This window comes from Lissotriton helveticus, chromosome 4_1 (genome assembly GCF_964261635.1).
Source record: "Lissotriton helveticus chromosome 4_1, aLisHel1.1, whole genome shotgun sequence".
In the NCBI taxonomy this organism is placed as follows: Eukaryota; Metazoa; Chordata; class Amphibia; order Caudata; family Salamandridae; genus Lissotriton; species Lissotriton helveticus.
This window is the reverse complement of record NC_136063.1, coordinates 1,466,409,689-1,466,437,263: the sequence shown is the minus strand read 5'-3', so window position 1 is coordinate 1,466,437,263 and position 27,575 is coordinate 1,466,409,689. Positions and strand designations below refer to the sequence as shown.

Here is a 27,575-nt window from a genome sequence, read left to right as displayed (position 1 = left end):
TGTCCACAGCTACAAAGAAGATGAGACCTGTGTCTAAGAGTCCAGTACGGGATAGACTTCATAAAGTCTAGTCCACTGCACTCTTATACACAGGCTTCACCACCTATGCTTTCCGGGAAAGGCCTCTCTCCCACTACAGTCCTGCGTCAGTTTTGCGCTACTGATGCGTCACTTTTTGTGACGCATTGGCGGCATAAAACATGTGCCTTGTTGCACCACATTTAAAAAGTGACGCATGTAGGTAGATGCGTCATTTTTTAAACATCTGCACCACATTATACCTCTGTCAAGTGTAATGTACATAGAGTGGTCATTTCTCCGCAAAAAGCCTCGTAATAAAGACGCAGTGAAATCAGTGAAATCTATGAGATTTCACTGCGTCACTTTTAGGACACTGTTACATCAAAATCTTGCACCTGCCTCACAGCAGAGATAAGACTGAGGCAAACACTTTCACATGGAGCTTTCCACATGTGATAGGATTCTGACACCTAAGCAGCAGTACAGATGAGATAAACACTGTCCAGGGGAGCACAAAAGGTGAGGCTTGTGTCCAAGAGTGCAGTGGACAGGACTAAACTGGAGTAGTGTGCAAAAAAAAAAAGAATCTCATTTATGAAGCCCTGCGTCAGTTTTGCACTGCTGATGCGTCACTTTTTGTGACGCATCGGCGGCATAAAACATGTACCTTTTTGCGCCATATTTAAAAAGTGACGCATGTAGGTAGATGCGTCACTTTTTAAACCTCTCTGCCACATTATACTCAAAAATGTAAAAGCCATTCATTTTCCCCAAAATCGTTTTTGACATCACATTTAGGAAACACAGCACAGGTCCTATGTACAAGCATTCCATGTCATTACTGAAACCTCACTATTTTTCAAAATACAATTCCTCTATGCAAACAAACTCAATATGCTTCCTACACTGAGTTAACACAGGTAACATCATAGTAAAGAGTCAAATTGACGCCTGTGTCTAAGAGTGCAGTCGGGGATAGGCTTCATGAAGCCTAGTCCACTGCACTCTTAGACACAAGCCTCACCACCTACGCTCCCCAGGAAAGCCCAAACATGTACCTTTTTCCGCCATATTTAAAAAGTGACGCATGTAGGTAGATGCGTCACTTTTTAAACCTCTGCGCCACATTATACTCAAAAATGTAAAAGCAATTCATTTCCCCCAAAATCGTGTTTGACATCACATTTAGGAAACACAGCACAGGTCCTATGTACAAGCATTCCATGTCATTACTGAAACCTCACTATTTTACAAAATACAATTCCTCTATGCAAACAAACGCACTATGCTTCCTACACTGAGTTAACACAGGTAACATCATTGTAAAGAGTCAAATTTATTTCTTTAAAGATGCACACATTCTTTATTCCTTTTAAAAAATGTAAAAGCCATTCATTTTTCCCAAAATCGTTTTTGACATCACATTTAAGAAACACAGCACAGGTCCTATGTACAAGCATTCCATGTCACTACTAAAACTTCACAATTTTACAAAATACAATTCCTCTATGCAGTAAAAACTTTTTACCAAGCATTATCAAAAAGCATGACACAAAGCAACATTAAAAAACCACAATTTGCTTCCAAATCTTCTCCATAGAGTATACAAGTCTCTATGTATATTAAATGAATCATAACTCACCTTTACAAATGCTCTAGGAGATTCACAACAGTGTCAGATGCACACACCAATATTTCTTTAGCAGAGCAAAATGTATGTTCTCCAGGCACTGCAACCATTAATGGCACAGAAAATCTCTAAATCTACCCACATATTGCTCATGGTAACCAATCAAAACTCTTCCCTCTGTATTTTCAAACCAACACCCTTCCCCCCTCAGCCCTTTCTACCTGTTACCATAGCAACTCCCTCCTCACTGAGCTCCAAGGTTTAAAAGTTTATTCTACAATGTTGCAAATCACCTCAGCAAGGATGTTTGACCTGCGAATACACCAGCTTATCTGGTGCAATGTTTCTTTAAATGACTTTTTTTTAACCATTCAAATTACTTCTTACACAGAACACAACCATGCACCCTAACATACAGTTTTCAACTATCTCAATCTACCAATCATTGCTTGTGATTCAAGAGCACTGAAACTCCACAGTTTTTTTTGTTGCAAACTCCTACTGTTCCAACTGCCATTTTATTCCTACACTTAATCGGACTGCACCAGAACCTCCTCTACCATGTATCCTGTCTGGATTATTGGACATAGCTATATCCACTGGGCTCAAAGGTATGCAGCTACCAGAAATTTTCACAACCTTGATTTACCAAATGTGAACATTAAATGGATTGGCCAGAGAGGATTGAGATGTCACCAATTGATACCATTGGTGAAATCCTTTTTGCATTTGCCACACCCTAACCTCATAATTCTGCACTGTGGTGGAAATGACTTAGGCACTTTGACTGGGGTAGGTCTGGAAATGCTTTTAAAGGACACCTTTGAACAATTGATGGCACTTTTTCCTCAAACTACCTTGGTATTTTCCAATATATGCCAAAGGCAGAAATGGAACTGGTCCAACCAATTTTGTCCACAATTTGAGAAAGCACGGAAACATGTGAATAAATCTGTTTCTGCTTACATGAGAGACTATGGAATGGGTTCAATATACAACAACAACTTGCGTTACAACATGCAAGATATCTACAGAGGAGATGGTGTGCACTTCTCAGATGAGGGGAATAGAATATTCCTCCTGAATTTAAGACTGTGCATTGGAACCTACTTGTAGGTACCTAAATCAGCCACAGAACCCAAAAGCCCTTTTCAGGGCTACCCTATCTCTGATCACTCCAAATGATTATCTTTTTCTAACTTTTTTCACTGTTTTTCACTAAAGTACGCTCCCCGGTGCGCGTACCGGGCGCTCCCCCCGCAAAAAAATAAATTTCTTTTTTTCCCCGCCTATTTGGGCCTCCTAAGACCCCCTCAGAAAACCTAGAGGGTCAGGGAGTGCCTACGATGCCCCCTTATACCCATTCCCAACGTTGTTTGTCCTCCATTTTCTGTCTTAAATCTACCGAAAACAAAATGGAGGACTCGCGTAGCGCTGCCGGTACGCGTACCGGTGCGCGCACCGGGAAGCGCTCCCCAAAATTTTTTAAAGTTCATTTACATAAAAACCACTGGAGACACTTTCACCACATATAGAATAGGCCATACTACATACCAGTCCCTACCATTTTCCCAAATTTGGTGGAATTCCATTGAGCCATTTGAGCTGTAGCACTGTCTAAATATTCTGAGGTAAATTACATGACAAAAACACATCTGGAGTGTTAGAATTTACAACCAATTAAAATGTTACTTTCATTTTCTACTTTTTTTCATGACATTTGATTGGTTATGTACATGAATATAAATGAAAAATGAGAGGGAAAAACTGCCATTTTGACTACAACTACCTGAGGTACATCTTGAAAGTATTTTCGCATTTTTTCTTCTTCACCTCTCTGTAAAGTAAGTTGATAATTTGTAAGGGGCACTTTAAGTTAATTTGTAAAAACGTTTTCTAATAATTATTTACTGTTCCTCTGCTATAGTTATAGATAGAGATAGGCTCCTATGTTATATTTATGGATTGACTTGGGCTTCTCTGCTATAATTAGGAATTTACTTACGCTTCTTCACAGGCACTTTTTTATATTTCTACTTCCTGCCTGTTTCCATACACTGCCCAAAGTTAACTTCACTGTTAAAAAATCTGAACTACCTGTCTGAACTTAAACCCAACAGTGCCCTAACTCTACTGATATAGTTATTTTTTATGCAATTTACAGCAAAAAAATGGAAGGGGAGCAAGAAAATATCAATATTTCCTTCGAGATGACATCTGAGGATATTCTAAATGAAGATTTTTTTGATGAAGAATTTATGGATCAGTCTTTGGATCAACAATTTGTTGAATGTTTACAAGATATAGAAACATGCATGTTTGAGGAGATTCCAGATGATGTAATGCTGGAAGTTTTATTGAACTATGAAAATTCAAACCAATAAATTTTTATTTAATAATTAAAAATTCTTTGAGACATTATTCATTTTTATATCTAATTCATTAAGTACTACCAAAATCATTGTTTATATTATAGTATAAAGTGAAACTTACAGTATACTGTGCAATTTTAAAACATCATAAGGAAGCAGATTAGACTATCCATGATCCCCTAGGTCTTCTCAGGGACTACTTAAAGGATCTGTTTCTGCTTTCCGGACAGACTATGGTATGCATTCATTATACCACAATAACTTCTATAACAACATGCTAGATATCTACATAAAAAAAGGTGTACATTGAATTTAAAACTCTACATTGGTACCTACATGTTGGTACTTAAATCACCCACACAACACAACAATTCAATTCGAACCTACCCTACCTCTAACCACTTTAAATTATCATTTTACTGTTTCACTGAGTTTTCCCCATGTGTGGGAGGGATGTGGGTGTGTGGGGTGTTTGGGTGTAGGTGGGGGTGTGGGTGAGTGAGCTGTGTGTGGGTGTGGGGGTATGTGTGTAGGATGTGTGTGTATGTGTGGGATGTGTGAGTGTGTCTGTGAGGTGTGTGTGTGGGGGGGAGGTGTGTGTGTGGGATGAGTGGGGTGTGTCTGTGAGGTATCTGTGTGTGTGTGTGTGTGTGTGTGTGTTGGGGGGTGAGGTGTGTGTGCGAGTGGGTGTGTGGGATGTGTGGGTGTGGGTGTGGATGTGTAAGGTGTCGGTGTGGGGGTGTGGGGTGTTTGGGTGTGGGTGGAGGTGTGCGTGTGTGAAGTGTGTGAGGAGTATGTGGGTGTGGGGGTGTGGGGTTGTGTGCGTGTGGGTGTGTGTGGGATGTACTTGTAGGTACCTAAAACAGCCACAGAACCCAAAAGCTCTTTTCAGAGCTACCCTACCTGTAATCACTCAAAATGATTATTTTACACTATTATTTTCACTATTTTTCCCCATGGTACGCTCCCCGGTACGCTCCCCGGTGCGCGTACCGGGCGCTCCCCCCGCGAAAATCGAAAAAAATAAAAAAAAGAAATTTCACCCGCGGGACCCTTTTATGGCCCCCACATCAAACCTAGGGGATCAGGGGGGGTCTACCCTGCCCCCTTTTGGTTATTTCCCCCTTTATTTTTACCACCTCTTGTGTCTCGATCCTACCGAGACACAAGATGGCGGCCGCTCAGGACTGTTTCGAATGTTTACAGACACCCGAGAGCCAATCAGCTTTCCATGCGCAAGTCATGTAGCGCGCCCGGTGCGCTCCCCGGTGCGCGTACCGGGGCGCGCCCATAGATATATATATTTTTTTGAACCTAAATTACTCAAAATCCACTGGAGCACATATCTTTAGACATAGCAAAGGCACATCGGGCTACCAGTCCCTACAATTTTGCCAAGTTTGGTGAAAATCCATTCAGCCCTTCGAGCTAAAAGTGCGATCGACCGCCCTATGGAAATTAACATGGGGAAAACACGTTTTGGGACCCCCCTTTTATCTCGGCCCCCGCTTGACGAATCCCCCCCAAACTTTCAGGAAAGGAGCGGAGCGCCGCGAGGCAAAGTTGCTGAAAGATTTAGGCAGATTCCTCAACCGGCGACAAAGTTATTCCCAATAGAATGTTGCGATTTCCCTATGGAAATCAATCCTAACTATAACTACCCACTGGCGACCGCCAGTAGGTAATATATATATATATATAATATATCCCAATCATCACCTGATCCACTTGGTGCTGAACATTGGGGCAGGTTCTCAAACACCTGTTGTGCAGCAATACCTAGATATCCATGCAAGATAGCTACTTTACGTGCTGGAGAGTATTTATTTGACTGCATTGATTGCGACAAGATAATTTATTTTCAAATCCTTTTAACCATTGTCGCCATTTGATAATTGGTTTGCCAAGAGAGTGCAAGAAAGGAGCAAGTTGTTGAAATTGTTGTGCAGAAGCCACAGTAATAATTTGAACAAGCTTTGCAATAATGTGAGTAGATTTCAAATTGTAAATGCAACTGAACTACTAAATGCACATTTAGATACATGCACATTTCCACTTAGCTTTGAGCATATAAATCATGTAAATGCAAAATACGAGATTCATTAATAGAAAGTTGGCTGGGGTGAAGAATAATGCGCACTGCCTTTAAAGATGAAGACTGTGTCTCAAGTGACAGCGGTGTACAAAAATGAGGTAAAAGTTAAGCGCAATGTCAATAGTAAAAGTTAGGTGGCAGCGCAGGATACGAAATAATTATGCAGACACGTTGCCTTGACAACGTGTGTAATCTTGCAGAAGAACAAAGATTAATGTTGCTAAGCAACATGCGGATCCTCGTGTGTCCTTCTCAGCGCGCATGCGCAGTACCTGAATTTAGGAAGGGTGGTGCCAGTTCTGCACGACCAGGAAGACGAGCGAGGCACCAATGTAGAGCCGCTAGGGAGAAAATGAAGCGGTGTCCGGCATGCAACAGTGACAGATCCAGCGAGAGAGCAAAACGGCAGAAAACAGGAGCTGCTCAAATCTCGGCGGGGGTGCAGGAGCAGGGTAAGTCCGCTTGTCACCAAGTTGTAATCCCCCCCAGATCCCTTCGGCCCCTAGTCTGAGATCTCTACACTGGCTCCCGGTCAGAAAGCAAATCCAATTTAAGATTCTCTGTCTAACACACAAAAATATGTATGGAAAAGGCCCGGGATATTGGTCCAAAATATTACGTTGGTACCAGCCAGGTAGGACGCTAAGATCGAGCAATGAATCATTTCTCACACATCTCAGAATTCGTACCGCTAGAAATGGAGGAAGGTCCTTTTCTTTTCTCGCCCCTGCTTGGAACAAACTACCCTTAAACCTACGCACCATCGCAGATCACAACTGCTTTCGCAAGAAGCTAAAGTCATGGCTGGTCGACAACTAAATGAGTAATCTCTCAGAGCCGTCTGCAAGCGCCATGTGACTTTCGATTGATATGTGTGCTGTACAAATGTCCCTGATTTGATTTGATTAGTGAAGAAGTGGACGCAGCAGGTAAGTTTATGACGATTTTATTCCAAGTAGGAAACACCCATGACCTGAGCTGTATAGCTGCTACGAGTCCAACGCTCAGTATGGTGTTTCCAAGAACACCATAACAGCTGAACATCAGCGCTCGTGAGACATACTTTAAATAAATACAACATACGCAATACTTCAATAAAGATGAAAACATTCACACAGAGCGCGTGACTCCCACTCGCAATATATATATGTATTACAGGCATTTGCTTTATGTGTCTTACGCCATATTTTGGGAACAGCCCAATGCATTTTACAGAGGTTTACTTGTAAGGTTTGGATTCGGTGTGTGGCCAAAAAGTAGTTATCGGATGGCACCTTCGTAAACATGCACACATTGATATTAAATACACCCAAACAGATATCATTTACTCAAACACCATCATGGGGTCTGGAGAGCGTCAAGTGTATTGTGTAGCAGCTGTAAAAATGTGTGCTTTTACTAGCGCTCTGACGAGAAGTCAAGTGGCATGCATTGTTTGGCAAGATGCGCGAGCCCTGCCAGTCACAATGTGGTGTCCTGTAAAGTGTCCTTGCAGATGTTGTTTCACTGCAAAAGCCCTGCATGAGCACCACAGGAGCCCATGATGCTCCTCAGCCTCCCTACGCTTCAATACCACAACATCTGGCCAGCCCACATTCATGCCTGCCTTGAGAATGATCCTGCTTCCAAATGTCTTTGAAAATGGTGATTTCCTTCTAGATTTACAATTCCTCTCTTGGGGTCGTTTAAGAATAAATGTGAGTATGATTTGATTAGTAAGTAGTGGAAGGCCCAACGGGATACCCATCCACACTTTGCCAGTGGCATTTTAGACTTTGGAACATACTGGCTATGGAATGCCTCACTGCTAATTTAGATTTAAATCCTAGATTATTGAATTTTCAGCAAAACAACAGTTCCAAGTGGGCATTCCAACCTCAACCCTCCTTCACCACTTCCCTCGCTCCATCCCTTCCTTCCCCTCCCTTGAACTCCATAGTTTTCCTGGCTTTTCTGCAATCACTTCCTACTGCAGGTCCCATTCTACAGGTCCGTTCACCAAGATCAACCCACGGAAGCAGTATCCCCAAGTCCAGCTTATCTATGTCAGTTGTTAGGCCTCTTCTAATGGACTAAACACCTCCACTTTTCTGGCCAAGCTAGGTCCCTGTAGTCCTTATTAAGATAGGTAAGCACAGGGGCCCCAACATTTCTGGAAATTATGTTCTAGGGCACCGCACGTCAGTTTCTTGTACTTCTGGAGTAGCTATAGCCTTTGCACCCACAGATCTGGTATTGGCTCCGAGTCTTTTCCCCACAAGGCTAATATTGTCAGCCTAGCTGTAAACTGAAGGAAGGAGATAGCCTTCCGGGACGGAGAATGGAGGGAAATATTCCCTGTGAGGGGTGACCCAGCAGGACAATTTATGGGCGTCTGTCTTATTCGCGAGCAGTAATCTGATAGGGAGCTTCCAATATCTCTTCCTATCATCTTGTAAGAACTGGCCAACTCCTTAAATGTGCCTTTATATCAAATACCAGGCCTTGTCTGAGCCATCATATGAAGTCTGGTGAGTGCATTGTGCCATCTTTGGGCATGTCTAGTAACGTTATTCACTCTAATCAATACCTTTTCCCATTGTTCCACGTCAATTGTAATCCTCTGCTCCTTTTCTAATTGACACAAACTAAAATTCGATGTGCATCAGAATCACGTTGAGTAACTGGTGCAAGCTAGAGATCAGCCCTTTTGTGGATGTGAGTGTTCTCAAGATCTTATCAAATTAGGTGTGCACTTCTTGCCCTTTGGTTGCAACACCCAATGGCTGAGTTGCATATACCACTACTTCTCCTCCTCTGGAAGCCCAAACTCCCACTTAAAGCTCTCGAAAGGTTTAAATGCACCATTGTTGCACATATCTCTTACTCTAAAGCACCCTACGTGTTCCCAGATCCCAAATTTCCTTATGTCTTGCCCCGGTGTAAAGTCTGCATCCCTGAGCAAGGGGGTAAATGGAGACGGGTTTGAGTCCCTTACATTGTCTCACATGATCTCGTACTGTAGAACCTGTTACCTGGAATACATACACAGCGCTCCCCGTGGTCCCCTTAAGGCCAGTGACACTTCACCAAACAGCTGCACTGCCACATTTTGAACTATAAAGCACCACATTTTATCATTTTCTCTGCAAGACCACTTTACAAGTTATCACACGTGGAATGCTTGATGCTAATGCACGACCCGCATCCCCCTGCCTAGGTTGCTAAACAATTGCTTCCAGCTAATTCTCATCCAATTGCACCCAGTTACATTCTTTGCATAGGGCCTGTAAGTGCTTGATATCACAAATTTTCTGTTGCAATTGAAGTGTTTGGAAGCCACGTAGTATCTTCAGAGAACCATCATTTTGAGGGATGAAGTAAGTCAGACCCAAGTCAGAGTCTGATAGTGCCATAATCCTAGTGTTCCCTTTACCGGTCTATTTAAAGCCAGAATGGTTGGAATGTAGCACATTTGGTCAAGTTCATCATTAGCATGATCCCCACATACTGCACCATGCCCCTGGCGAACAACAAAATGGTGTAATACCCGTGGCTTTCTGAATAGTTAGTTTCCATTGGCTGTCATTAGCTCTTCTGATTTACTAAGATTAATACAGAAACCTGACACTACCCTGAAACTTTTCAATTTTCCCTCGGTTCCAACTCCATGAGCAGAATATCACTGTGAAACGCTCTCAACCACAGGGGCAGACCGAAGCGGGAGAGGGGGCACTCCTGCTATGTACCACTCCCAATGGCTGTAGGCTGTGTATCCAGTCCTAATACCATTTACTCTAATTATTGCGATAGGGCTTTGGGTAGTTGACCGATACCCAGCTTACTTATCACATTTCAAAACCAAATTTCTTTAGGATGTCAGTCAGCGTGTCTCAATAGTTTGTCAAAAGCTTTTTTTAGAATAGAAAGAAATACAGAATCTCTCCTTCTAAGGCAAACTATATTGATCATTCTCAGGGCTTTCCTTGTATTGTTGCTACATTTTCAGCTCCTCACGAAAACTATCTGGTTGATATGTATCGGTTACAGGAGCGCTATGTCCAGTCTACCTGCCAGTATACTGTCATAATTTGGGTCAGTATGAACAACATTGGGTGGAGTTCTATCACAGTTTGAGAAGTACAGACCCATGGGCTCTTTTATAGATGTTGTAACATCTTTGGATCCTTCAAACTAATTGAAAAGTTCTGCTAATGGTTTGACCAGCAGCTGGGCTATGAGTGTATAAAACATGACAGTAAAGCCATCTTCTTCTGAGTGCTTATGCAGTTTCAAGCGATTAATCACTCCTATTACCTTGGCTTCGGTTATAGTGGCTTCGGGAGCCTCTACCATCTCTCGGCTTAGTTTAGGCAACCGTACTGAGTGCACATACTCCTCCCTTGTGGCAGATTGTGTAGGGATGCCATGTATAAGGTTTGATAGAAAGAATAAAAACCCTGAGATTTTCCTTCTTCTATCATGAACATCCTGCTCCCACTATGTTGCACTTATACTATGAGGGAGTGAGGTGGGATGCTTGTAATTTGTTAGCCAAAAGCCTGCTGGCTTTTTTACCCCACTCTGGGAGCCATGTTCCCATTCTTGCCGAAAAGAAGTTAGCTCTATCTGTCTCCAGTGCCCGGAGCTGACTCCACACTGAAGAAAGCCTAGGCCAGTGTTTTCTTCAAAGTGATATGACTAGATGACTTGGGGCAACTCTATTCTTGCATAGGTTTTGTAGGCCATTGAGCAATGCAAATAGTCAACCCATAAGGGGGGTATAAACTCAATGTGTCCACCTACCCAACTCCTCTAATCAGAGCCTACCATTTGGTGTACACGACACCCCCAATCTTGTGGGCTTATAACGTTAAGCATCAGGCACTATATTGAGGTCCCCTCCTATTATCAGAGAACCTGTGGCAAAGGCAAATTCCGCATAAGTTGCAAGGCTAGTTTAGTTTGGGTTCCTGGGCTCATTGGCACTTGTCTCCCATCTTTGTTCTATTTGGTGGAAGTTGCCACTAATAGTAGCCTATGGTTCATGGGAATCCCTACCCCTTCCGCTGCCTTCGGTCTTGAGGAGAGGTATCACAACATGCACTGCCACAAGCAAATTCTAGTTTGGTCTGCCTGCAGGAAGCCTGCATCTGCCTTGAACTTGTGCAGTGCTTTAGGAATGTGCAGTTATTTACCAAGGGTATTCAGCCCCCTGACATTGTAACTTGATCATATAAGCTCTGCCATGCTCTATCATGGATTAAAGTTGAAAAGGGTGTGTCCAGTTTGTTGACGATTTTGAAAGCCCTTGGTGATTTAATATGTGTGCACCTGCCTGCTCCTGTCTTGTGGACCTCATCAGCTGGGGGTTCCTATTGCCACCACCACCCTCCAAAATCCCTGTACCCCAATTTTGGAAATCCAAACAGTAAACTATTGAACACTGACTCACTCTTAGGTGGCAACCACTGAGTCACTGCTAGAGGAATAACCATCCTCTTTGATGTATCACCTCAACTTAAATGTATAGGGCTACTTAAACAGGCCATTACCTGCTGCCCATGTATCCATCAGGCCCAGCCGCACAAACATAACATTTGTCACTCAACAGAACATTTATATACATTTGCTATGTGTCTCCTTCTCCTCTTGCTTTGCTGTGTCAACCACCTCTCCATATACCACATAAACAGTTCTCTCAATCTTTAGGCCAAAGTCTCTGATTTACTGCCCTGTCATTGGAGGTGTTGCTTCACCCCTTCCCTGCTAGCCGTATTCTTAGCCTTATTCAGCCTCTTCGAGATGCTCAAATGCTTCCCCCCTCTGCCATTTTTCTTATTGGATATTGGTTGCCCTGGCTTGGGATATAGAAGGGTCTCCACATGTCCTTTGAGGTCAGCCACAGAGGTCTCTGGGCTTCCTCCAATAAAACAGATTGTTGCTTCCGGACCCAGGCAGACCTGGAGATCCTGAAGAGATGTCTCCACCTGACTTACTCTCTTTGTCACGTAGGCCTTCAACAACTGGGCTGAATACTTTGTGCGTAGGCAGCATTGCCGCGAAAACATTGCTCGTTTAAAAGGAGAAAATGTATAATGTACATTGTAGGAAAATTCCCTTATCTGTATAATTCTGTTTTGAAAACCAATAAAAACATTGTTAAAAAATTGTAATAAACTGAATTCATTTTAATCAAATCTGTCACAAATTCTAGAACGTGATTTTATTTTGCGAAGGAATAAAAATTGCTTTTTCGGAATAAATGTTGAAACTTTGATGTTGCTAGATTTATGTGATGTAAAAGGACCTTACCTTCTTCTTAAAGCTCCAGGGTGTGAAAAAAGCTTAAAGTCAGAAGAAAGCTGTCCTTTCATTATTCACACATAAGCTGGTGGCTACTTTTGAAGGGTAACATAATGGTACCTCTTAGGAATGTATCTTCTAAACTTAATTTGAGCTTCGATGAGAGACATGATATTCTTATAAGCTGGATTCCACACATTTGGAATTTCAATAAATTACAAAACTCTTTTGTTGTTTCAATTTTACCGCATGGTTATTGAGATCCTGATTTAATAGGAAAAGCAGGGCTGTTGTAGGTGTTTTATTGACTTTTTAGAAATCGGGTCCATCGCCTTTAAATCCCCGGTGGAAAGGTCCTGAATTCCCCACTAAATGGGCGACTGAGAATTATTTGGAAGGGTTGGGAAGAAAGTTTTATTTTATACGTCTGTTAAAGAAGCCACAGAAGATACAGACTTCTTGGCAAATATCTAATGTGGTGTGTACTGTATTGTTTTGGCCCATGCTCTTCTGTTGGAAACCAATATTATTATAGAAGAGTTTTATTCCAAGGAGCAGTTTTCTGAATACCTCAGCACCAACTAGGGAGAGAGTCTGCTCTTAGATGCTCATCAAAGAGTGAGTCAAAATTAGTCCAATGGATTGAATAATTGGGCTGTTCATCAACCTCAAGGCCATAACCATTATTGATTAACCAGTTTTTTCAAAGAAGGTTCTGTAGTCACTCAAGGTATTTTGGTAGTTGAGTGGCTTATACAGCAAAGGTACACTGTGGCTGGAGGCCAGTTCAAAAATATGTAAAACTGGAGTCCTCTTCGGTAATTGGATTTCTACAAGAAATCGGTTGCCAAGTAAATGTAGGATTTAATTGCCTTATGTTGCCATTGCTAAACAGATTAAGACACTGCTCATTTAGGTGGGAGAATTTGAGTCCTTTGAACATATATGTGATGACTAGAGTGTCCCCACTATGCTAGAATTTTGAGAAAATGCTTAAACATTCTCTTTTAAAGAATTCTGACCCTCCTTAGCTCACTGCAGTCTGACAGACCCAGCATTCTTTTTAGGTCTGTGTTAGTCAAGACCTTTTAAGTTACTAACATGTGTATAATATACTTGCTGAAAGGTGCTTTCAGACCCCTTTCTTCATTCATCGGTCTGTTGTTGAGTCATTCATATTTTGTTTGCACCCACTGCAGCATACAACAATGGATCTGCCTTCTTCAGCCACTGACTAATTTCACTTTGAATGACTGCATTTAGCCCTTTACACAAGGAGCACAGCCCGATCACAAAGTGCAATTCCCTTCAGTGCCAGTGTTTTTCTTTTTACTTTATTAACGTTTTGAGTGGCCTTTGTGTTTAGAGCCATAATGTTCTAGCAGGAGACTTTCTACCAGATGTGAGCAGAGGACACTGCTGTTGTATATTCATTTAGAAATGGCATTTGTTTATCTGACTTCTGCTTTTTCACACCATTGCAGCTACATAAACTCTGAAAAAAAGCTTATGATGGTGCTCTATCTTTGCACCCGTCTGCCTATCATTCCTGTCTTCTTTCTTTCTTTCTTTCCTTCCCCTTTCTTTCTTTGCTTATTTCGTTCCTCTTTCTCTTTTTTCCCTCTATTTCCTTCATTTCTTCTTTCTTTCAATGTCCACTTTCTTCGTTTCTTCCCTTTTTATTTCTTTCCTGCTTTCTTTCTTAATTCATTCTTTTCTCCTCCTTTCCTTTAGTCCTTCTTCCCTTTAGTCCTTCTTCCCTTCCTTGGTTCTTCCCTTCTTTCCTCTTTCTTCCTTTTCTTATTTCTTTTGTTTCTCTTCCTTTTTTCTATCCTCCTTAAGTCTTTCTTACCTCGTACTTTCCCCTTTCTTTCCTTTATTACTTTCTTTAATTTTTACCCATCTCTGTTTCTTTCTTTGTTTCATTATTCCCTTTATTCTTTCATTCTTTTTCGATCTTTTGCTTACATTTTTCATTCTTTTCTCATTCTTTCCTTTAGTCCTTCTTTCTTTCCTTTGTTTTTTTATTTCCCCTTTCCTTTTTACTTTCTTTTTTCTTTCTTTTTTCTTTCTTTCTTTTTCTTGCCTTGCTCTTTCTTTTTCTATTGCCTTGCTCTTTCTTTTTCTATTGCCTTGCTCTTTCTTTTTCTATTGCCTTGCTCTTTCTTTTTTTCTTGCCGTGCTCTTTCTTTTTCTGTTGCCTATTCTTTCTTTTTCTATTGCCTGCTCTTTCTTTTTCTATTGCGGTGCTCTTTATTGCTTTCTTTCGCGCCTTTCTTTTTCTTTCCTTTCTTCCACCTTTCGCACCTTCTTCTTGCTTTTTTTCACACCTTCCTCTTTCTTTCTTTCTTTCTTTCTTTCTTTCTTTCTTTCTTTCTTTCTTTCTTTCTTTCTTTCTTTCTTTCTTTCTTTCTTTCTCTCTTTCTAGGTACCGGCAGCCAATGCCAGGCTGATCGTTTTTTTTAAAGTCTGTGTTAGCCAAGGCCTTTTTATTTTAATAAATTATGTGTATAACATAGTTACTCATAGTGGTTTTTAGCCAAACTTCATCCATTAGTCTGTGAATGGGTCATTCACATTTTTCTTTCACCCACTCCAGCATGCATTACGTGGCAATGTGGCAGGCCACTTCAGCCATTGGCGGACCTCACTATGAGTTATTGCTTCCTGCCATTTCACAAGGAGCACATCCACACACACAGCAGTTCCCTTCAGTCCATTGTGCATGGCAATGTGTGCGTTTTCGAGACCAAAACAAAATGTTTACCTTTAACCAATGTTTTTTTTTTTGATTTATGAGTGCCTGGATATTTCCAACAATAAAGGTTTACAAAAACAATGACAAAACAAGAATTGCCCAAAGTCTGGAGGCCAGCGCTAGACCTATTTCTTGTTGTCTTTTGCGACTGTTTTCACTTCTTTGGAGAAGGGCATGAGGCAACATTTACAGGAAACAATTAGCAATTGAAATTCTTAGAGCGATGATGAATGAACTCTGTGTTTGGAGAGTACCTGTGCGCTCTGTTGAGAGGCCTCAAAAGCTGTTTTGTCACCCCTCATTGCTCCAACAAGTTACTTGGGAATTGCAGAGAGGACATGTGGAGCAGCCTCCGACAGTGACAGGGTCATCTTCTGCTGATTGAGGACAGTGGAGTTTCATAAAAGTTGTCTATGTTGGTGGGGCACCCGGTACACGTCTCGTTGGGCAGATGGAATTCTGTTAGCAGATTATTTTACTTTTTTTTTTAACACTAGTAGACCGTTTGCCCTGTTACAGTATAATTATATGGTCCTATCCTTGTACTGTTACATTTTTACCTTTTACTCAATTTTATTTATTGTAGGTTCGTTCTATGCCCTTTCATACAACACTAAAGTAGATCAAGATAATTGTGTAGCGGTGCTACCAACAGGTAAGAATTATTTCCTTAGATTTTTATGAGATTGTTGATGGATTCTCTAAAAATGTCATACTGTTTGTCATTTTTGATGTTTTATTTTCCATTTTCGTTCTTCATGTATTTCAATGTCTACTTTGGGACACATTGTTATATATTAATGATTTAGAGTTTTATAAATGTTGGGGATCACTGCATATCATACCTACATGAAATAACAGTTACATAAGTCTGGTCCATACGCATGAAGATATTCATGATTTTGTTTTATACATAATAAATGTAAATATAAAATAATGAATACAAAATAACCATTAGGGTGAGAAATGGAGTTGCCTGGGAAGTCTAGTGTTGTTGTTGCTTTATTCCTCTTATGCATGCGGTGTTATCACTGGGCAAATGCTGTAATTCAAGCAAAACTAAACTACAGGAACGTCATTTAGCTAACTACACTGCAGCCCAGAGACAGCTACCTTAACAAGCAGTGGTAAAGCCACTAGGTTTCGCCTATGTCATTAATAGGCGGTTATTTGTTGTAAGTTGTTGAGTAGTTGTATAATATAAGTTACAGAAAGTCTGTTAAAATGTTATGACTTGTTTATGTTCAAAAAGGCAAATACTATAATGTTGATCCAGCCGAAGGTTAAGGTTGGAAAATTCACTAAACCAGTCGTCTTACGTCTTACTAAACCAGAAATTACAATGGGCCCATATTCATTTTTTCCTAAGGTTTTATTCAAACTCCCTGGCCAATCCCCTGGGGAAATCAGGTTTTATATCTCACTTAAGTTCTGATTAGTTACTTCTCTGTGAAAACATATTAGTTGAAAATAAAACTCAATGTCTAACTAATCTTCACAAATCAACACTCTTTCCTCTAGTCGATGGACCATTAGGTGATATTAACAACTATTTAATTAATCCACAGATCTCAGTAAAATAACCACAGTCTCGGGGTAAGATTCATAGGCTTTATCTAAGAATTCAGTCATAAAATTGAACGCTTATTTACAGATTCACAATGCAAGCACCATCATTCTTATCATGGGAGAGAAAAATTAATTTAGCAAGAACATTCATTATCACAGAATTCATTCAACAAATCAAAATGCAAAAGAGTGGATAGATGTAGAGACAAAAGGCATATAGGTAAAATACATTTGCAAAGAAATATGCAAATTTGAGACAAAATGATAATTACCTAAAGAAGTACTGAAAAACCAACCATCTGGCCAAAGGACTGGTGGGGGTCTCCTAAATTAGGATCAGGAGACAAAGATTATAGGACAGGACAGGTATTTACTAGACTTCTCTATAAACCTGACGCACCTGCGTGCATCCCTCTCTTACATTCTCTCCCTCCTCGATGTTCTTCCAGAATCTTCTAATCTAATCAGGCTGTCATTTGGATCTGAATCTTCCTCGTCTACTCTCTCCATTTCTTCTAGCAGCTTTGGTTTTTATAAATATTCTTATTGTCCTGTAAACCCTTCCCCTTTAGCTCATCCATTACTTTTAATTATCATACATGTATTGTTGCAATACTTTTAACTTTTTATACAAGCTCCATTGACAAAGGATTCTCAGCTCTGTTTTCCCATGTCTTCTGTCCTTGCTCTTTGGCAGTCATTCAGCTTTTGCAGTCATCGGGTCACATTGCAAATCCACTGAGCATGCGCTGGTCTTATTTCATCCAGCGCCATTTTCTTTCATTTATGTACGATGGCAGGCCCAAATGTACACTATCAATAAGGTAATCATAAACAGATGTTAATTTCTCAAATATATAGTTCTCACTGTTCACCACCCACTTCTTCCCTATCCCGTGTTGTTATTATTCTCTTGAGCAAAAGCATAAATAATAGTAGCTTTCTTCTGAGTTCAAGCAAGCAGGTGCCGGGCATGTGGTACCTCACAACCACATTTTAGTCCTTCTTGTGCATGAGTGAGAGTTTTTTTCCTCTCAAAGTTGGTTAGTCGCGTTACTTCTATGTAATTCAGGTCTCCACATGCGCAAAGCATATTCCTAGTTTAAAACGTGTTTTAGTCACGTTGTATTTATTCCATGTTAATTAAATTTGCGTAAATCTTTTCTCCCGCATGTCTGTGTCTGGTGTATATTAGTTTTGTCTCATTCAACAGTTTTTAACTGTTAATAAAAGTTAGTGAGGGATTTCTCCAAGCAAGTTTCGTTTTCTTAAATCCTTGCTCCATCAATCCCCCCTCTGGTGGCATTTTTGAGCAATCATAAAATACCCATCATTACCATGTTCCAACTTCATTTATCCATTTATCCAATTTTAGTGTCTTAATATTTTTCTACAAATCCTTCAATCTTTCCTTCAATATCTAATTCTTTCATTTTTAGCATATAGACTTCCCTTCGTTTCGTCTAACTTTATTTCTTCCCTTTTTCTCTTTTTCCCCATCCTCTTATTCTTTATTTCAGTCTCCACTCTTGTTCTCATTGTACTCTTGCTACACTTATAGGTCATCATTTTCATCAGAATTACTAATGCTATTGAGATTATGATTTACCCTAATAGACTACTCCCAAAAGTAGAAAACCAACTACCGATAGTGGAAATACTTTTGCTTAGTCTTTCCCAAATACCATCAAACTCCAGTTGGGCCAAATCTTCATGAATCTTTGTAATATTCTTAATATATGCATTAATACCTTTACTTTTGTCTGGGATATATGTACAGCAGTGTTGAATCTTCAAAATGCCACAGACTCCACCCTCTTTTGCCAATAAAATGTCAAGGGCAAGTCAATTCTGCAAAACCATAGATCTAATTGCAACAATTTCAGAATTAATCATGAAGAATCCTCCAGCAGTATCGATGCCGATCAACTACTATTGACAATTTACGTATTTTATATGAATTCAGTACGACTCCAACTGACGGTATCATTGCACCGAATATGTCACCTAATATTTCTGCAAAACTTGTTCTTTTACTTCTTTTTAGTCCGTGACTTACTTCATTGATTACGATGTTCTTATCTATGTGATAAACCTTTGGAAATACTATCCAAAGTAACAACTACCAAACCATTGTGCAGGTAACCTATAATAGGCATTTTTACCACATATGTAATAAATCCCTGGAAAAACAGGATCAGTTCCCCCTTTTAGTCCCCATCCCCCCATGATTAGGAAGGTATGTTCACATTCACTGGAACCAATTAACATATTGTTATAATCTGTTTTTAGTCTATGTAGAAAGAATTTCCCCAATTTTGACAAGTCTAGGGACATTGCAGCATGAGTCTCGCCTTTCTTATAGTCCCACTCCTGATTAGACCATGGGGGTGCATGTGACTTCTGCTCAACAGCATTCTTTTGGAAATCCTGCCTTCTCACCTCTATCAAATTTAGAAAATCTTTTTCTTCATCACGCAGAATACAAGTTAAATTATTCTTATGAGCAATTGTTATATCTATTGGGTTCGTTGTTAACAAGAATAGGGATTTCTAAAAAGAATAAATCCATATTAATACTTCAATGTGCATGTTATATAAAACAGACTGGACACAACACTACATGACACACCATATGTTAATGGAAAATGGTGATATGTCACCCCCTCTGAGACAGATTTAGGTCATTTCATGCAAACATAAGAATCACTCACATCCATCGTATCGACATATTGGTAAAGGAGTTTAGTAAATACATTTAATGATGAATCACTATCTGATTTATCATGTTGATACATGCTCTCATCCATTTGCTCTAAACTTGTAGTAGTAGTTCTTTTAGTAAATGCATTCATTGGTTCACTAGTATTTCTGTTGTTTTGATTATTAGTTACCATTAGAACAGGTATCGTAACAATAACTATATCAACATTAGTATTGGGGACTAAGATTCCGGTTCCAGTGGATAGAGCAGACAGTGCAGGACAGAGCAAGAGCAAAACAGAGAGACTTTGCTGTGCAAGTGGCACTTTATACTCTGCTTGGAGGCTGCTGAAAGATCCAAGAACCTGGGCGCGTTATTTTCTGCATTCCATCGGCCAGCTGTAACGCAGTGAAACTCAGAGAAAACATTGAGAACGCCGAAAATGCTGCCCGGGTGACGGGGGAGCTGTTCCGGGTTGAGGTAGACGGCGTTGGCTGTGTGAGGAAGCTTATTCCGAGGCAGGCTGCAAGATGGGCTCAGGAGCCCGCGTCTTGAGTTGAGACAGCTGAGGATCATCTGCACCAGCGGTGGGAAAAGTGGTGAAAACGGGGTGAAGCATGAATGAGCGGCAGTGAGGTGAGGTGAGGAGGCTCAGACTGCCAAAATCTTGCTTTCCAAGGCACCAATGTACCCCCGAATCCCGACTAATCCCCGTGTTAGCCCCCACCCCCGCAGCGCCTCGCAGCCTTTTTTCCCCACAATAAGCAGCAAGATCTAGAAGGATCAGCCAGAGCTGCGGCCATGCTATCGAGTATCACAGAGCCATGGAGATGGGCAGCTCCTCAGGGAGGTAAAGATCACGACCAGGAGTAAAGTCTCTGACACTACATGGTCTGCATCCTCCCCTCTGCTCAACAGCTCTGCCTCGCACTCTTGTCCCCACTTGCATCTCCCATAGGGGTCTGATCCTGCAGGGGGGAAAAAACAGGGATCTGTACCAACACCAGCATTAGACCCAGCTGCCTTTTGACTCTCTTCGGGCGGCACCCTTTTGGTCAACTGCTGGTCAACAGCTACAGCAGCAGCATGCAGCAGGGGGGCATTTGAAGAAAACTTGAGGGAGACACAGAGAGCCAGGTCACTGATGATAACATCGCCACCCTCTCTTGAACGGACGGGAGAACTATATGTAGAGCAGAGGCAGTGCTTTAGTGGGGCAGAGCACTGTGCTGATCATTGCTGTTCCTCGTCTTCCCGCTGCTGCTTCCTGTTACAGAAACAAAGGTAGCTGAAGCAACAAGCTAACAGTGAGTCCTGCCGGCAGGGTCAGGTTGTCAACTGAAGCACACAATCCTGAATAATTAATTCAGTGGAGATTGTGGTGGAGGTGATAGTTTCTTCCCTTTGGCGCGAGATGTCTTACAAAAAATTACGCTCTGGCCATGTACTTACCTCGTCACCAAGCCGTACAAATATATTGAGGAGATCATATATTGGAACTAGACATCTACAGCATCTTTGCTATAAATCCCACCCAACCGTTACTGGCTTCTTTCGGAAAATTCTCCGGACTGCTCCGGTGGAGGCAATATTGGGTCAAGAAGGTTTGTTTTCCAAGTCCCTCTTAGTAACGTCTCCCCCCGTGTCTACGGGGGAATCACGGGGAAACTCATTTGGTCCTGCTGGGAGCCAGATAATGTCCTGTGAAAGGGCCAGGGCCCAGACAAAATTAGGTTTGGAGCAAGGCCTACGTGGGCATTCATCTGACACCTCCTTACGTGCAAATCTGGGTCCTGGTTTATGTGTTAACCATCCGATCCAACAGAGCCAGCAGAGTCTACAACACATCCCCTTGAACCAATTAAAACTAGAGGGCCCACCTGATGGTACACCCGCCACATCGGGTGTTGCCTTGTATGCAAAGTTGGGTACGGAACATCTCTTTAACCAGCAGAGACAGCAAATCATTTCCTTGAATAGGGAAAAATCAAACTGTACGACTGTGGCTACATCTGTTGCCCCTACGGAGAAGGGGGGCGCTGACAAGGGAACTAGTGATGATGGTGCGCTTGGGTGTGCCAGAGGATTCCGGGAGGATGCCAGGAGAGATGTTTCTGCGATGGCGGAGAAGGCAATGGTATGTGAAAAATGTAATCTAAGGGAAGACTTTACACTCCCAGACATTGATATTGAAGCTCAAACAAGGGGCTGGGGAGCTCCTCGTGATTATGCTGATGAGGACAGTTATCCAATGAGTAGATTCAGAGAGAACAACACTCCAATTGTAAGCTCCTCCCCTAGGCGTCTCTTAGCCTCTTTTATATTGTAGTACAAGTCACTTGATTGGTACTTCTTTAGAGTCTGTTTATGATGCTCATGATGTATTCCTGCCTTGTTCACAACCGAAGCTGGGAAATTAGAGGAATGGTGTGCCTTCGGTATATTTTGTTTCTATCGAAAGAATATTATGTTCCATCTTTACTGGAGAAATCTGTATTAAGCTCAGATCGCATGCTGGAAATGATCTCCGTAAAGTTGTGTGAAGTGAAAAAAGCAAAAAAATTTGATACAATGAAACCCTCACTTAATATACCTACGCAATTGGAAGAACAGACAGACGTTAGGCCTCTTTCACTCGTTCCCGGGGGAGAGCAGAGAGATGGGTCTGTGCAAGCAGGAATACCTCTTTTCTCATTGCCCCCCATTGAACCTTTGTGTAAGCACTTTTTGGGTAGGCTGTAGTGGGTCCCTCTTCGGGGAATGTCATACTAAAATCTTATCCTTTGTTCATTAAGGAAAAAAAGGGGAGCAGTAGAGCAATTGAGAAAGAAGAGAAAATGAGGCGTCTTTTTGGACGAAAAGGCAGGTGAGAGACGGAGGGGGAGGTCCCAACCCCATCCGCCTTACAAGCCCAACTCCCTAACTCATCAGTGAAAGGAGGATCAAAAGCAGGGAAGAGGGAAGGCTCTGCAACAAACCTCTAAGTATGAAAAAGAAACATAAAAAGACAAGAAGACTCCCTAAACGAAAAGTATCAAAACGGTATCTTTCCCAGATAGCCCTAGCGATTTTCAGACTATAATAGAGGACGGTGGTCCCAAACCGCCAGCTGAGGAGGGTGCTCCCAGGAACTCCATTACAGCGCATCTGACTCCTGTCGGGAGAGTAGGGGCTATTGGAACAGCAGCAACTCCATTGTCTACTGCTGCAGTCTCCACAAGTACCTCATTCTCTCCAGTTTGGTGAGCTGGGCGATCCATTGGGAAGGCGAACGCTAATGGCAGGTGGGACTCCGATACACCAGACATGGTCCAGAGCTTTGGGGGCCAGAGTACATGGCAACCTAGAGGTGGGCCTCAAACGCTGGGCAATTCACAGATGGGGTTGAATAGAACTCTTACAGGGTCAATAGCATTGGATAATAGAAGGTCAGAAGCTCCAACCACCTCCAATGTGTCGCACCTGAAGATTAAGTCCAACAAGGATGTACAAGCGGTAAATCGTGGTGATAGGGTTCCTCTATGGATCCCTCCAAGAGATGCTGTAAAGAAAGACAATGTGGCGCAGAATGTTTCATCGCCCATTGTGGATCTCATTTGGCTATTTGAGAATAAATCCTCCCCGATAAACAGAGGATTCATTCTTAAACTCTTTTCCGAAATAGAGGCACTGAAGTTGATAGAAAGTAGGGATATTTTAATCGTGGATATTATCCTGTATGAGAATTTCTCTAGAGTTACCTTTCGCTCCCTGATAGTGGGCAATTTGGTTCTGCAGAATTGTGAGCCCTTTTTAAAACGAAGGCTAGATATAATGCCTGTATCAGATTTGGAGGAATATTCAATCATGTGTCCTACACGTCGGTGTCCAAAAGCTCTGAGGGCCGGTAATTCTGTGGTGTTAGACTCTATAGGCCCCGACTTTGAGTACCCTTTGGGTAATGACAAAAATATTATGGTGTCATGAAACAAAAGGGGTCGCCTAATAAATCTGATGTCTGATTCCGTAGTTGCCCGTCAGGCCCCTGACATAGAAGATGTTTTGGCCCAGTGGAGATGGGTAGCAAAAGCCCTGAATACCAGCTGTCCGGTGGTAGAAAGGAGCCTTCCTTTGAGGTAGCCAGGGGCTTGGGGGGGGGGGGGGGGGTACTTCTGTCTTGGAATATGGCTGGCTTGGGTCATAAAGCGGGAAAATTGAATTTCTTAAAGTCCTTGAATCCTCTGATTATATGTTTACAAGAAACCTGGTCGTGCAAAGATTTTGATTGTAATGGCTTTTCATTTTCTCCTGTCACGCTAAGCACTCCGAAAGGGGAGGTCTCCATTCTGCTCAAGAATTCGATTAATTGGAATCAGAAGGTCTTACGCCAACCATCAAATCTCTGTATTTGCCTGAAGCTGGCAAGTTTGTGAGAGTCTGGCAGGCCCACCTTCTTCCTGGTGGCAAACCTTTATATCCCCCCGGGAGACGCTTTGTGCTTTAGGATCGCCCTTTATCCTGCGTGGGCTCTGTAACCTGGACTCTCGCCCTGTGAGCTTGCTGCTGTTTGGATTCTACCCCTCAAAGGACCCGCTGCGCGGGTCCCGCTTCGTGTGCGAGGACTGCTGGGCTCCATAGGACTCTGGTTTTGGAGCTGGTGTGGAGCGAAGGGGAAGAGCTGCAGGGCTGCGAGCGACTGCAGGGACTCCAACTACCAGGAGTCCCTGCCTGGCCAATAGTGCACACCTGGCCCGCTCTCCCTGCAAGCCCCGCCCCCAGCGCGTCACCCTCTCTATAACTTTGACATTGTCTACCGCTGCGCGGGAGCGCCCGGGGCGAAGCCCGGGCAAAGGGCGGGCCCTCTGTGGCCCTCAGAGGCACGAAAAGGCCAGGCAAGGCTATCCCCCTGATATCCCCATCATCGAGCTCCCAAGGTACTGTACCCGTTGTAGGAAAATATTGTGGATCATTGCTGTACATCGTCAATGAACATTCTTGGACCCTAGCTACTGTGGAGAAGTGTGGCTCACTGGTTAGAGGAGGCAGACCTGGAAGCAGAGGTCAGCCCGGGACCAGGGTTCAATTCCCGGCTCGGCGGGGTCTTGAGTCCTAAAATGTCCATGGACTCGACAATTCTCGCTCCGGTGCCTACTCGATTCACGGGTTCACACTCTGCGACTCTGGGCAATAGCTTGCTTAATCTCCACAACGGCCCCTCGCGGCGGGATGCCTGGCTTTCACCTTACGGATACCCTGCCGGGGTTATCTCACAGGGGAATACCAGGACGGGTTCCCTAAGCAAGCGCTTAGAAACCGCTTGGTGATTTGCGCTATATAAATTCCTGTACATTTACATTTACATTTACATTTACATTACTGTTTGCATCTGGTCCATGATCTGATTGGAGTAGGAATCTGCCTATCGTTGCATGGTAGTATTTCTCCCCCGTCTTGTTAGTACTGTGTATTGCTTCCGTAGTCAATTCTGTGAGTGCCTTTTAGACTCCTGATAGCATCTTAACCCTGCTGTAAACATGCCTAAAAAATTGGCACCTGTAGTCACAGAGCCACTTAACACCTTAGATTCTTACTTAGTACAAGTGGTCAATAAGATTAATAATGAAAGAAGGCAATCCCTAGGTCTGAGCCAATCACCAATTTTGCTCCCAGCGAGTCCTTCCTCTAATGCACCAATGTCTGACACACCATCACTAGTCCCACTACATATATACCGGACCTTAATTCTCAAGACACTGGCAATGATGATGAAAATTCAGATCTGCTAGTCGACTTGTCAGCAAATGCAGTGTCTGACTCGGATCAACAGCAAAATATTGTAGTTGAAGTTCCCTCACCCCCGTCGCCCGTAGTACGGGCCGTGAGAACTTGCAGAAAATCTCAGCCAAAACGTGGGGGGAAACAGCTAGGAAGAAAAAAGCCGATCACACCACCTAGGCGCAAAGGGAAAAATGTGGAGTGTGATGTTGACGTTGAGTCAAGACACATCATTGACGACGACCTATTCAATAGGATCTCAGACATGATAGATATGAAAATCAGGACTATCATTAAGCCATTGATTGGGAAAATAGACAAATTAACTGCTGAGGTGAAAAAGATGGGTGGGTCGCAAAGTAAGTTGGCTGATGAATTGGAGAATCTAGTTACTCATGTCACAAAACCGGTGGCCATAGCTGAGGAGGACACTGGTGCGGACATGGGTCCTACGGAAGGCCAAATACAGTCTATCCCGCTAGGGCAGCCACCACCACCTGCGCCTAGCCAGGAAGCAGTAAGAGAGTCCCCCATTTTACCATCTGTTGTGCCAGCACCACTGCATTTAGGGGATGACTCATCACAATTCATTATGGAAGCCTCATCAGTAGTACTTGTATTGGCCACTGTCCCTGCTCTATCACATGGTAAAATAGAATCTATTCAAGGACTAAAAGATAAAGCTTTACACTGGCTCACTAATAATATGCATATGGCATATCAGGGGTCTGACCAACTAGCAGGGGAGATCGTAATGACAAGGAGGGTACCATGGATTGGGAATAAGCCAAAGAAGTTTAAGGGGGACTGCGTAATATTAAACTTTGCTAACGCAGAGGTACTCCCAAACATCCTGTCCAACATCTTCCCCCCCCAACGAAGAAGTGGTTCCATAATCCCCCTTACCCTGAAATTCTTTTATAGTGAGAACCAGATTGCGACCTTCTCCAACATCCCTAGACCTAGAAGGAATACAAAAGTCACTAACTGGGGAGGGGACACTAGACCCAGATATAACAATGACCGTTTCCATCCTATGATTAGTCTTGGGACAGGGCAATGTAACTACCCGATTGAGCCAATTGCCAGAACACCCAGGTTAAATGGGCCCACTATAAACAGGTGGGGACCAAGCACCCCGGGATATGATCATAGAGGACAGGGAAATGGGTTTATAGCCTGGACGGGAAATGAACAGCCCCCGATGCGTCCAAATACCCCACGACCCATGTGGAACACAACAGCTAGCGGATGGGGTCAGGCGGCCACCCCTTTTGACTGGGGATTTGGAATGGGGAGTAGGTGTGGAGTCTTATCCAATTTAAATGACTGCGACTGACATATGGAGGACATTGATTTGGTAAAAGATGCTTTGGATCAGCCACCAGTAAAGAGCAGTCAATTTATTAATGGCCTAGATCCCAGTGAGTCCATCTATCAGACAGGGCAAGAAGACCAAGTCACATCAAAACATGAACATCTCCCCACCTTAAATCTGCCTGAGCACTGTGCGAATCAGAGCCTTGACAGTGATAACCCGCAGAGCTTTTCGAAAGTGGGAACTAATGAAGGGACCCAACTGTCACGAGCAGCTGAAGGGGTATTGGTGCGGTACTCAGAACCTAAGACACCTATAGATTCTTGCAAGATGATAAGCTGGAACATAGCGGGGCTAAACGCGAAACGACAGGACAAGGCATGGTCAAGTTTTGTTTTAGGCCACCATATTATTGCTCTCCAGGAAACCTGGGACACATCCGCCAACCTTTGGTGGGATGGGTTTACCAGCTTTACTAAAGCAGCTGTTCCCAGTCGTATGGGGAGAGCTAAGGGAGGCCTTTTAATTTTGTTCTCCTTAGACCTGAACGGAAGTTGTAGGCAGATTAGCACCGATTCCCATAACATCTTAATGGTAGAAAGAGTGATCAACAACACTAGCAGGACCATATATATAAACTTTTACAATTCAGGGAACAGTGACCATAGAGGATGTAATATCACTAATTTAGATAGCATTTTAAAATTAGCCAGCCAGAATACCAAGTATGACTTAGAGTATATTTTATTAGGCGATTTTAACATTCACCCATGTAACCTAGCCTGTAGGAGAAGTAGCGATGACGGGGACGAAGGACTAGAGGGACCCCACTTTGAACATACTACCGAGGGAGAGGAGTTAGAAGAATTTCTTGCTAACTTCGACTTGCACGAACCAGATGGTGGCCCTAGACTGCCAACTTTTACTGGTGTCCACCAAGGCACAATAATAGATTATATCTTTGTTTCCCAAGGTATTTTAAACCGGGTTATGGACTATCGTACGGTACAAACACATTTTAGCGATCATAACCCGGTAGTACTCGAAGTGGCTTGGGGAGTCCATATGG

At 42.5% G+C, this 27,575-nt stretch overlaps 1 protein-coding gene across 1 annotated transcript in view; it reads left to right on the top strand.

Annotated features, from left to right (window-relative positions):
- Window positions 1-27,575, top strand: part of RPP40 (ribonuclease P/MRP subunit p40) — a 699,670-nt gene that overhangs the window by 256,836 nt on the left and 415,259 nt on the right. Inside the window, exon 3 of the mRNA XM_078688048.1 lies at window positions 15,748-15,816. Within this exon, the coding sequence (XP_078544174.1) occupies window positions 15,748-15,816 (69 nt within the window). The remainder of the gene's footprint in view (window positions 1-15,747; window positions 15,817-27,575) is intronic.